At 43.6% G+C, this 12,219-nt stretch overlaps 1 protein-coding gene across 2 annotated transcripts in view; it reads left to right on the top strand.

The window, feature by feature from the left end:
• LOC137562767 (kelch-like protein 18) overlaps nt 1-12,219 on the top strand; it is a 53,189-nt gene that overhangs the window by 29,130 nt on the left and 11,840 nt on the right. The window contains exon 5 of one of the 2 annotated variants that reach the window (XR_011030184.1): nt 5,213-7,488. Coding sequence is in view for 1 of the 2 variants with exons in the window: in XM_068274435.1 (XP_068130536.1) it covers nt 5,213-6,641 (1,429 nt within the window). In the remaining variant the exon portion in view is untranslated. Of the gene's footprint in view, nt 1-5,212; nt 7,754-12,219 lie in introns of those variants that run through there. The other variant, XM_068274435.1, reaches the window with a different exon arrangement.

Below are 12,219 nucleotides of genomic sequence, written 5' to 3'. Positions count from 1 at the left end.
AATAAAAATAAATTTCCGCTAACTTGTGACAAAAAATGAAATCTTCTATGAACTCACTATACTCTTAACGGAATACCTTGGGGTGTCTTCTTTCTAAAATGGGGTCACTTGTGGGGTTCCTATACTGCCCTGGCATTTTAGGGGCCCTAAAGCGTGAGGAGTAGCCTAGAAACCAAATGCCTGAAAATGACCTGTGAAATCCTAAAGGTACTCATAGGACGTTGGGCCACTTAGCGCACCTAGGCTGCATTTTTACACATAGGCTGTATTTTTACACATACCCATGCTGGGTGGGAGAAATCTCTCTGTAACTGGACAATTGTGTGTGAAAAAAAATCTCATTAACAGAGATTTCTCCCACCGAGCATGGGTATGTGTAAAAATACACCCCAAAACACATTATACTACTTCTCCTGAGTACGGCGATACCACATGTGTGACCCCTTTTTGCAGCCTAGGTGCGCTAAGGGGCTCAAAGTCCTATGAGCACCTTTAGGCTTTATAGGGGTGCTTACAATTTAGCACCCCCCCAAAATGCCAGGACAGTAAACACACCCCACAAATTACCCCATTTTGGAAAGTAGACACCCCAAAGTATTCAGAGAGGGGCATGGTGAGTCCATAGCAGATTTCATTTTTTGGGGGGGTCACAAGTTAGCAGAAATGGAATCTCTTTTTTTTTTGTTTGTTTGTTTTTTGTCACAAAGTGTCATTTTCCGCTAACTTGTGACAAAAAATAAAATCTTCTATGAACTCACCATGCAACTTAGTGAATACTTTGGGATGTCTTCTTTCCAAAATGGGGTCATTTGGGGGGTATTTGTACTATCCTGGATTTCTAGCACCTTGTGAAACCTGACAGGTGCTCAGAAAAGTCAGAGATGCTTCAAGATGGGAAATTTCACTTTTTGCACCATAGTTTGTAAACGCTATAACTTTTACCCAAACCAATAAATATACACTGAATTTTTTTTTTATTTTTTTTTTTGTCAAAGACATGTAGCACAATGAATTTGGACAAACATGTATATAGAAATGTTACTTTATTTGAAAAATGTAAGCACAAAGTTAAAAAAAAAATTTTTTTTTGACAAAATTCATGTCTTTTTTGATGAATATAATTAAAACAAAAAATCGCAGCAGCAATCAAATAGCACCAAAAGAAAGCTGTATTAGTGACAAGAAAAGGAGGTAAAATTCATGTAGATAGTAGGTTGTATGATCGAAACAATAAACCGTTAAAGTTGCAGTGGTCTGAATCGAAAAAAAAAGCTCTGGTCCTTAAGGGGCGAAAAGACTGTAGTCCTCAAGTGGTTAACCTGAATTTTACAATGAGGAGGAAATATTTGTTTTTTCTACCTGGAAACCTTTTATTATAAACTTTCTATCACCACCACATTTTTTTTTCTTTTATGCCACCATTTCTGAGGACTTCTTGGTATTTCAAAGAAAAAAATATTGGAGGCACATGTGACATCACCCTCCAATTCCTGTTCCCTTTGCGTCATGTGACATCACCCTCCAATTCCTGTTCCCTTTGCGTCATGTGACCTCACTCTCCAATTCCTGTTCCCTTTGCGTCAGCTTACCTTTCAGCCCTCAGACACTGAGGGAATTCTGAAGGCATCCAGCACTGCAGGCAAAGTAACCTTTTGGATTGGTTGTGGAGTCCACACAATACAATTTCAATTGTATATGTAATCTATACACTCTGCAATCTCGTTCAGAGATCGGGTAAGCTGCCACCACATCTCATTGGTGTGAGAAGACTCAATTGTAACCCCAGCTAGTCCTGTAGGAAAATGGGTTCTTGTTAGCTAGCTAGACATGTCAATATTTTAATTTAACCATTTGTGTGAGGCTCTGCTAGCTGCTGGGGCTAACCTGTCATTATGATCCCCCCCCCCCCCCCCCCCCTCCTTACTGTAGCTGCCAGTTGGTGCAGCACAGTCTGCCGAGCCTTGCAAAACCTTACTTCCTTTCTGGACCTCTCTACAGCGGTGCCGCGTGACTATATGAGCACAACCCGGGCTGTACTGTACTGCACAGTCTTGTTCAGAGCGTCCACCAAACTAGTCTTGGACTCTGCCAGCAGAATCAGCAGCAGCGAGATGTAATGGTATGCTACCTGAGCTGCTGCTTGTAACTATAGCTCTTAGGGCCTGGTTCACAAAGCTTTTCTGTTAAATTATCTCACCTTACTTATTAACTCACAATTTATCTCTCTTTAAATGACTTAACTCCTGATTTACCTCTCCTTATCTAACTTAACTCATGGTTTAGCTCTCCTTAACTGACTTGATTCATTGTATAACTCTCCTTAACTGACTTAAATCATGGTTTAGCTCTTCTTATCTATTTAGCTCGTGAATATCTCTCCTTATTTGTTTATCTCTTGCATTAGCACTCCTTACAATTAAGGTGAAAAATAAGTTACCTTTGTGAATCAATCCCAGTATGTGATGGATGTGAACGGGCAGGGCAAGCACTACTAGGGGGCTTCATGTTCCATCATGGCTAGTACAGTGCTGAAAGGTCTAAAGTTGGCCAGTCAAAATAATTCGGCTTGCATGAGACTACAAGAACCAGCAGGGATGTACATGATTTATTTTGGTGTACCTTCAACTTGTATAATAGGAACAGATAGGGACTGTATAATAAACCAAACCGATCTCTGCTGGTTCTTGTAGTTCCACGCAGGCTGAATAATGTCAACTGGCCAACTTTAGACCTTTCAATACTGTAGTGGGATGTTGGTGTCGCAAGCACCCTCTGGTGAAAAGGATACAGGAGACAAAAGCTGGAGCCCAATAGTGTAGTATATCAAAAACAAATTGGGATAGTAGAAAGTAAAACACTACTCACAAAGGTGGGTTGCAGGGGGGCAACCGACCACAGGAAGCAGGTGGAGACAACAAACCCGACTCCACTCGGGGTGGTCACAGGGGACCTGGATGCGGTCGCTCTCCTTGGTAAAAAAAAAAGGGGACAAAAGTCCACCGTGGTAGAAACCATGTGTGTTCTGTCTCCACCCCTCAAACGGGTGAGGTAAGGGGGTATGTTAGCACAATAAGGGTATAAGAGGCGCCCTGGTGTAGTATAAAAGCATCTAAAAACAGTTTAAAACAAAAAATAAATTTGAGGTAGCTTACCTCAATGATGAAAAAAGATCCAGACTAACTGGAAGTTTCAGCAAAGCGACGCTCCCTTTGCTGAATCTTCCAGTTAGTCTTGCACTGTTATTGGCCTGAGGAAGCGGGCTCTGAAACGCGTTGCCTGTGCTGCTAATAAAAACCTTTGTCATTACAAAGATTTTTTTCGTCATTAAGGTAAGCTACTTCAAATTTATTTTTCATTTTAAACTGTTTTTAGATGCTTTTATACTACACCAGGGCGCCTCTTATACCCTTATTGTGCTTACAATACTGTACTACCGGTAGTTACCAGCACACTGCTGAAAGGTCTAAAGTCAGTCTAGTATCAACCTGTGAGTCGGCCCAGTGTCACCCACTATTATTAATGCAAGGCTGTGTCAGTATGGGGGCTAATCATTATTAATGCAAGGCTGTCAATAACTTTGGGGGCTAATCTTTATCAAAATTCCAAGGAGATGCAAGGTCATTCTTCACATTAAATGTGAGTGTTGTCCTAGTTCTATTTTAATGTCATCTATCGTTTTTGGTCATAATATAAACATAATATAAGATTACTATGAGGCCTGCGGATCACTCGAGGATCCTTCTGTCCCCTGCCACCGGCTACTTTCATTTTTGGCCAACAGGTTCACTGTGCCTGCACAGGCCTGGCCATGCGTCTCTTTCTTACGCTCCCATCCGCAATACCGTCATGCGCAGGACACTATAGCAGATGGGAACGTGAAGAAGACTACGCGTGGCCAGGCCTGTCGGCGAAACGAAAGTAGCTGGCGGTGTGGGACAGGAGTATCTGCGTCTGACTGCGAGGGCACAGGACGGCTGCAGGGGGCTGATAGAAGCCCCAGGTGAGTAAAACTGATTTTTTTTTTCAGGCTTAAGTGCCTCTTTAATGTCAGTAGCTAGTTTAAACGGACTCCTAAAATATGGTTCTTGAAAATAAGTTTGGCTCTCAAAAGAAATCTTGATCGTTGTATTGCTGATCTTTGGCTCTTTTGACGAATGAGTTTGCAGACCACTGGTCTAGGGAAACCTGCTGCCTGTATATGTTGTTTCTGGGGTACTTGCTGCCTTTCCCAGATCCCAGATTCTAGAAGTGGTTAATTTTGAAAAAATACACACGCTATTTTATGTCTTATATGACTGTGTCTAAGGTACTTGGGGTCTTTGACAAGAGAGGCCCTTATAGGTTCACATACATTTGGATGGGGCCATAAATTTCATGACCAGCCCACTTTGTGCTGCACGGTTGCCCCAGATAGTCTGGCATCCAAGCAGCTACGCCTGAGGAGAGTGTAAGAGGTAGTAGCTAATGAGAGAGGTAGAGTGAGAAAAAGGGACACAAATATCAGAGACTAACAGAGCAGGTAGACATGTGGTAAGTTGGGGCCACCTCCACTACTCAGCATGGAGCAAGCTTTCTCCTGGGCGTCACTGCTGCATTCCACTAGGATCTCCTAGGCCTTCTCTGCCCCCCCCCCCCCCCCTCTCCATTGCCAATATCACTAAACACCCCTACCCACCATTGTAGAAAGGCTTATGTACTTGCTTTTGTTAACACTGCCTTTCACCACCTTGCTGTTTCCAGGAGTATTGCTTTCTTGGCAAAGTCTACTTACAGGACATTAGCCTGCATCTATTGTGTTACCCATTCCACAGGAGAGGTTTCATATGTACACCATTCTATAGTTGCATATGGCACATTTATCAGTGGGTTAATTCGCCCTCTATACAAGTAGATTCATCAGAAGAGTTGAACAAAAACATCCTTTAATTGTTCTGTGGTGGAACATTACAAGCTCAGCTTATTTCCCTGTGAGGTTTGCAGAGTGCCTGAGTTCCAGTCTCCTAGCCAAGCCCCTCTGGTATATAATGGTTACACTACAGTATATCATGGCATAGTTTAGTAACTCACATCCACCATTCACATCTCTCTTTGTTATAACATCTCTACAGTGATGAGACTATGATCCAGTCAGAAGTCTTAATAAGTGTATCTTCTTGTCCACTTACTCTCCCATAGTTCTTTTTTTTTTATGTTGGATTTGATTTAATTTCAGGTTTCTGATTAAGACACTGAACGATGATAACTGCTTCTGGACTTACAGACTGGCCTCTACTCATCATCACAGTAGACTTCTGGAAATGGCAATGAAATACATCAGCTGGCATATAATTAGCCTGGCTAAAAATGAAGATTTTCTTCATCTCGAACTCGGAGAAATAATAAAGATTCTTTCCTCAGACCAGCTGATGGTATCTTCAGAACTTTCTGTTTATCACATGGCTCTTAGCTGGTGGAAGGCCAACAGTTCCGGAGACAGTCCACTTCCTGTAGAGCTGCGTAGAGTCATCCGGTTACAATTATTGCTGCCCCATGAACGAGAAGAAGTAGAACAAGGTGGAAGTTGGGAAGAATGTGATCTCCAGGAATTACCACCTTTCAAACTGCGGCAAGGAATGTTTGAAAACTGGATTGTTTGCATGGACCTTCAGGATACATATGAAATGTATGATGATGATGGTAACGACAACGATGATTTCTCCATTGATGCATATGATCCTGCTACTGATGAGTGGAATACGCTGATGCCTTTGAGGTCAGTGTCACATGCTGAGTGTGTAGCTGTTGGAAACTATTTGTACGTGACAGGAGGTATATCGTCGGATGATTCTTTTTCGGAGGATATTTCTTTTTCTAAAGCATTCTATGTGTATGACTCTGTGACCAATGACTGGACAGAGCTTTCAAGTATGATGAGCCCCAGGATGTCGCATGGATTCTTATCTTTTAAGGAGAAGCTTTATGCAGTTGGAGGATCGAATAAAGATGGAATTTTGGATTCAGTGGAATGCTTTGACTTATCCAAACGTTGTTGGTCTGAGTTATCTAAACTACCTTACCCGTTACGTTCCTTTGCATCTGCACAGTTAAAAGGCAAATTGTACATCATAGGAGGAGCAACTACAGAGGAGCATTGCATTAAAGGATTGCTGATCTATGACACTGCATCAGATATATGGACTCTAATTCCAAGTAAAACTAATGTTCGCTCTGGTGGAGCAGTAACAATGGATAACAAGGTGTTTGTGATTGGTGGCTATGATTATTCATCTGGAGATCCAACTTCAGCCACAGATAGATGTTTTGTCTTGGATGAAAAAGGACGGGTTTGTGAATACCCGAAAGTCCCGCCACTTCATTTGAATGTAGCATCTGCTGGAATTGCTCGATGGGGTCAAAGAATCTATGTCTTTGGTGGTGAAAATGGGGAACGGTTACATGCCGAAATCTTTTATTGGAGACCGGGTGACTCAGAATGGACATATTTCTTCCAAGAAATACCTCACTCTCCTGATGGTGCAAGTGGGTTTGGTTGTGCTACGTTGCAGGTGCCTCTGAGAAAACTGTCCCATCTTATTCCAGGCAGGTCAGATTTTGGCTCCCTGCACACTGCATGCGATTCCGATTCTGATTCCACTTTTTGATCGGTTTTTACATCCGATTTTTAATCTTTACTGCATGCTGCGTTTTTTGATCCGTTTTTTTCTGTTGAATGTATTCAGGGAAAATCGGAATCGGAAAACGGATTTGCAGTGAGCAGGGAGCCTTTGATTGACATCTGTTCAGCATTGTTGGCTAGTGTGTATACTTGTAGCATCCACAAATATCTGGATGCCGGGATCACCCAGAGATATGGAAGATAAGCACACTTCTCTGGTCACCTCTTTTCACTTTTGCTTACAAGACTTCTCTTGATCCTCTCCTCTCCTCAAGAACACCCTCCCTTAACACATCTGCACTCACCCACACTTACCCTTTTGAGGTGCAATCTGAAATCTCACTTTTTCCTGCAAGCATACTCTCCTACCTAGGGCACATCAACCACTGACCACCATTTCTACCATCTCCTACACAGCTTCCCTTCACCTACTGTCCTATTCTTTAAACCTTTAGACTGGAAGGCCTTTTGGCCAGTGCTTTCTTCCTCTTTTGTCTCTCAGTGCTGTGTAATGTGTCTGCATATCTCCCTTCCCTGTGTAAAAATATGTAGTTGAGTTGTTCACCGCTTATTAACTGTTGTATTGTTTGTTTTGTATTGTCATACCCTGTATGCTGTTGTACAGTGACACAGAAGTTGCTGGCACTATATAAACCAACAATAATAATAATCATTACTGCACTCAGCTTTACAGAATCTGCCTAAAAGGACAATGCAGGAGTTAGAGTAAACTCCCTCAAGACAATTACGTTAAAGACCCTGATGAAGCATGGACTGGTTGGGTGAACCACATAGGTGGGCGGAGCCTGTGGCAGTGACTTCACACGCTATGAGTAAGCAGATATAGTGCTTGATTCTCTATGATGGCAGTGCCTTGAATTGTGGGTTGGCCTGGCAATGACAGTTGTGAGCGGCTTCAGGCGGAGCGATGCATAATCCTATGGATCCTGTGGGATACAATTGAAATGTATTTTAGACAAGATCTTATTGCAATTGCTGTCCCAGCCGAAGTCCCAAACAGTCTATCCTTACCGTCCTAATTATCTGGCAGGTAATTAAAGAGAACCCGAGGTGGGGATCTTATAAAGAAATCTATACACAGAGGCTGGGTCTGGCTATAGTGCCCAGCCTCTGTTGCTATTTGAATCCCCCCTAAGTGCCCCCTGCGCTTCGCTCTAGCCCATAAATTACAGCCGCGCTCTCGGGCATTGTTTACCTCCCTAATGTCACTCATGCCGGTCCCCGCCTACGTCCCTTCCCTCCAATCTGCGGCGAGGGAAGGGACGTGGGCGGGGACCGGCACTCTGCAGGAGGCAGGGGAGCGGCGTGAGTGACACTGGTGAGGTAAATACAGCCCGCTGTGACACGCTGCGTGTCGCCAGCGCGGCTGTAATTTATGGGGGAGAGCGGAGCGCAGGGGGGGACTTAGGGAAGATTCAAATAGCAACAGAGGCTGGGCACTATAGCCACACCCAGCCTCTGTGTATAGATTTCATTCTAAGATCCCCACCTCGGGTTCTCTTTAACCTGCCTGGCGTTCTATTAAGATCACCAGGGAGGCTGCGGGAGGGTTTTTTTTTAATTAAAAAAAAAACTATTTCATGCAGCCAACTAAAAGTTGGCTGCATGAAAGCCCACTAGAGGGCGCTCCGGAGGCGTTCTTCCGATCGCCTCCGGCGCCCAGAATAAACAAGGAAGGCCGCAATGAGCAGCCTTCCTTGTTTTGCTTACATCGTCGCCATAGCGACGAGCGGAGTGACGTCATGGACGTCAGCCGACGTCCTGACGTCAGCCGCCTCCGATCCAGCCCTTAGCGCTGGCCGGAACTTTTTGTTCCGGCTACGCTAGGCTCAGGCGGATGGGGGGACCCTCTGTCACCGCTGCTCGCGGCGGATCGCCACAGAGCGGCAGCGATCAGGCAGCACACGCGGCTGGCAAAGTGCCGGCTGCGTGTGCTGCTTTTTATTTGAGCCAAATCGGCCCAGCAGGGCCTGAGCGGCAGGCTCCAGCGGTACTGGACGAGCTGAGCTCGTCCAGACCGCTCAGCAGGTTAAGGAGGACCATCTTACATTCGTATTTGCCTGGACTATAACTGTGTTGCTGCTACTTGCTGCTTTACTAACATTACAAATGTTGGTTCTGAAGCTTATGTGGCGTGCTATGGTGTCTGATTATTGCATTCACCGATGAAAGCAGTCACTTTTTTTTTTTTATACATTGTGTACCATCCAGGAATCCAAGTTGATTCCGACCAATTCATCACACACGTTTGCCATACATATACACTGTACATATTTATATCAGTGATGCCACTGATGCCTGGCTTTTAGGTATTGTTATTTTGGGCATATAGCACATTCTACCATTTTCTTTGTTTCGATTTTGATCTACATTACAGATGAGGCTAGTATTTTACAATAATTGTGAGATATTCCTAACTATTGTTGCCTGGTACACAGAAATAAGACCTGGGACAAGTCGCCTCTTATTTATGGAACAGTTTCCGTGTAATTTCCATTAAAGAGACTCCGTAACAAAAATTGCATCCTGTTTTTTATCATCCTACAAGTTCCAAAAGCTATTCTAATGTGTTCTGGCTTACTGCAGCACTTTGTACTATCACAGTCTCTGTAATAAATCAATGTATCTTTCCCTTGTCAGACTTGTCAGCCTGTGTCTGGAAGGCTGCCAAGTTCTTCAGTGTTGTGGTTCTGCTATGCACTCCCCCCTCAGGGGGGAAAGAAACACACAAATGATCTCTTGACATTCAAAAGGAAAGCTGTATACAGCCTGCTTGTGTATGGATGTATTTTCTATGTGTGGACATACTGTACATCAACCTACTTCCTGTTTTGGTGGCCATTTTGTTTGTTTATAAACAAACTTTTTAAAACTGTTTTTAACCACTTTTAATGCGGCGGGGAGCGGCGAAATTGTGACAGAGGGGAATAGGAGATGTCCCCTAACGCACTGGTATGTTTACTTTTGTGCGATTTTAACAATACAGATTCTCTTTAAATATCTGATGCTGATCATCAGAACTCCATCATAGTTTCCATCACTTGGATCCTCTTATTCCTTTTCCCTGGGCTTATTTCCACTTTTCATAGAAGTTACTGGAGATGAGTGGAAGAAATCACCAAGCCAAAATCTGCCTTGCATTTCATGTTAGGAACTCTTTATTGTGAAAGCAAACATTACTAAATGAGTGCAAGTATTAGACTCCCAGAGCAAACTACTGCCTTTTCAAAATCTCCAGCCAAATGTTATCTTTACAAAGGGCCGGTACTGCCTTTAACTAAAGAACTGCCTTTAACTAGTTCACCACCAAGGGGTTTTTCCCCTTATGCACCAGAGCAATTTTCACATTTCAGCACTCCTCCCATTTATTTGCCAATAACTTTATCACTACTTATCACAACTAAATGATCTATATCTTGGGTTTTGTTTTTTGCCACCAATTAGGTTTTCTTTAGGTGGTACGTTTTGCTAAGAATTATTTTATTCTTAAAGTGTACCAGAGCTGAAACATTAAAAAGATTTTATACATACCTGGGGCTTCCTCTAGCCCCATCCGCTCCGATCGCACCCACGCCGCTGTCCTCCACTCCCCGCAGATTGGGGAGTCGGGTCCCATCACTTACGTCAGTCAGAGCCAGTCTAACGTAAGAGCACTGTTTGCGTATTTCTCCAGGAGCCGCTGGAGAGATACGTAGAGGGCGCACTACTCCTGCTTCGCTGGCCGCGACTAACGTCAGTGACGGGACGTATATATATATTATATAGCGCTTTGAGTCCCCAGGGAGAAAAGCGCTATATAAATCATAATATATATATATAACTATGGGAGGGTTAATTTTAATGTTGGATGTATGCATTGTTATTGAATTTAATGTGTTAGGGTGTAATTTACTTTTTGGCCACTAGATGCCCCTCCCCTCCATTTATTCCTCCTGTGTAAAATAAGTACAGAGGAGGAAGTAATGCATGTATGTTTTACCTTCACTTTTGGCAATGACCAAGGTATATCAATGATCAAAGGCACTTAGATCAGTGACTCGCTGATCTGTGTGCTAACAGGTGGCAAAGAGGATGCACATTGGAGTGCACAGGAGCGTGCACAGTGGCAATCACAGCGGGAGATGATTATGTAAGTCCCTGGAACTTTAGATAAAGTCTTTCAGGGCATAGCTACTGTATACTGCACACGGTGCAGTAACTAGTTAAAACCTATAAGAAAAAAACATAAGATAGATGAATACTGCAGGGAACGTTAAATTAAAGGAGCGGGAGTGGAGCCAGGAGGACACCGGGGGACCTCGCGGGCAAGAGGAAGCCCCAGGTAAGTTCAAATTGCGTTTTTAAAGAGCGCTCAGGGTCTCTTCAAACTTCTTATATGTTCTTTAGAGGAAACTGACTTGACTCAGTTCTTTTGGACATGACCTCAATTATAAATTCTATGGGCATAAACCATAAAATACATCATTTTTATTAAAGACGAAAACCATTCATACATCCAAAATACTAGCCCTTATATTCCATCTGCCTACTTTACTGGCCTCTGCCTCTGCTCTGTATCCAACACCGCTTACTAAGCTGGACCTTCTCCTTCTCCTCATTTTACTAAGCTGGACCTTCTCTTCCTCCTCCTCATCTTAGTAAGCTGGACCTTCTCCTCCTCATTTTACTAAATTGGACTTTCTCCTCCTCATCTTACTAAGCTGGACTTTCTCCTCCTCATCTTACTAAGCTGGACCTTCTCTTCCTCCTTCTCCTCCTCCTCCTCATCTTACTAAGCTGGACCTTCTCCTCCTCATCTTACTAAGCTGGACCTTCTCTTCCTCCTTCTCCTCCTCATCTTACTAAACTGGACCTTCTCCTCCTCATCTTACTAAACTGGACTTTCTTCTCCTCATCTTACTAAGCTGGACCTTCTCTTCCTCCTTCTCCTCATCTTACTAAGCTGGACCTTCTCCTCCTCATCTTACTAAGCTGGACCTTCTCTTCCTCCTTCTCCTCCTCATCTTACTAAGCTGGACCTTCTCCTCCTCATCTTACTAATCTGGACCTTCTCCTCCTCATCTTACTAAGCTGGACCTTCTCCTCCTCATCTTCCTAAGCTGGACCTTCTCCTTCTCATCTTACTAAGCTGGACCTTCTCTTCCTCCTTCTCCTCCTCATCTTACTAAGCTGGACCTTCTCCTCCTCATCTTCCTAAGCTCGACCTTCTCCTCCTCATCTTCCTAAGCTGGACCTTCTCCTTCTCATCTTACTAAGCTGGACCTTCTCTTCCTCCTTCTCCTCCTCATCTTACTAAGCTGGACCTTCTCCTCCTCATCTTACTAAGCTGGACCTTCTCTTCCTCCTTATCTTACTAAGCTGGACCATCTCCTCCTCATCTTACTAAGCTGGACCATCTCCTCCTCATCTTACTAAGCTGGACCTTCTCCTCCTCATCTTACTAAGCTGGACCTTCTCCTCCTCATCTTACTAAGCTGGACCTTCTCCTCCTCATCTTACTAAGCTTGACCTTCTCCTCCTCATCTTACTAAGCTGGACCTTCT

Source organism: Hyperolius riggenbachi, chromosome 3, assembly GCF_040937935.1.
Source record: "Hyperolius riggenbachi isolate aHypRig1 chromosome 3, aHypRig1.pri, whole genome shotgun sequence".
In the NCBI taxonomy this organism is placed as follows: Eukaryota; Metazoa; Chordata; class Amphibia; order Anura; family Hyperoliidae; genus Hyperolius; species Hyperolius riggenbachi.
Note: the sequence above shows the minus strand (reverse complement) of the source record. Positions and strands in the feature narration are given on the sequence as shown.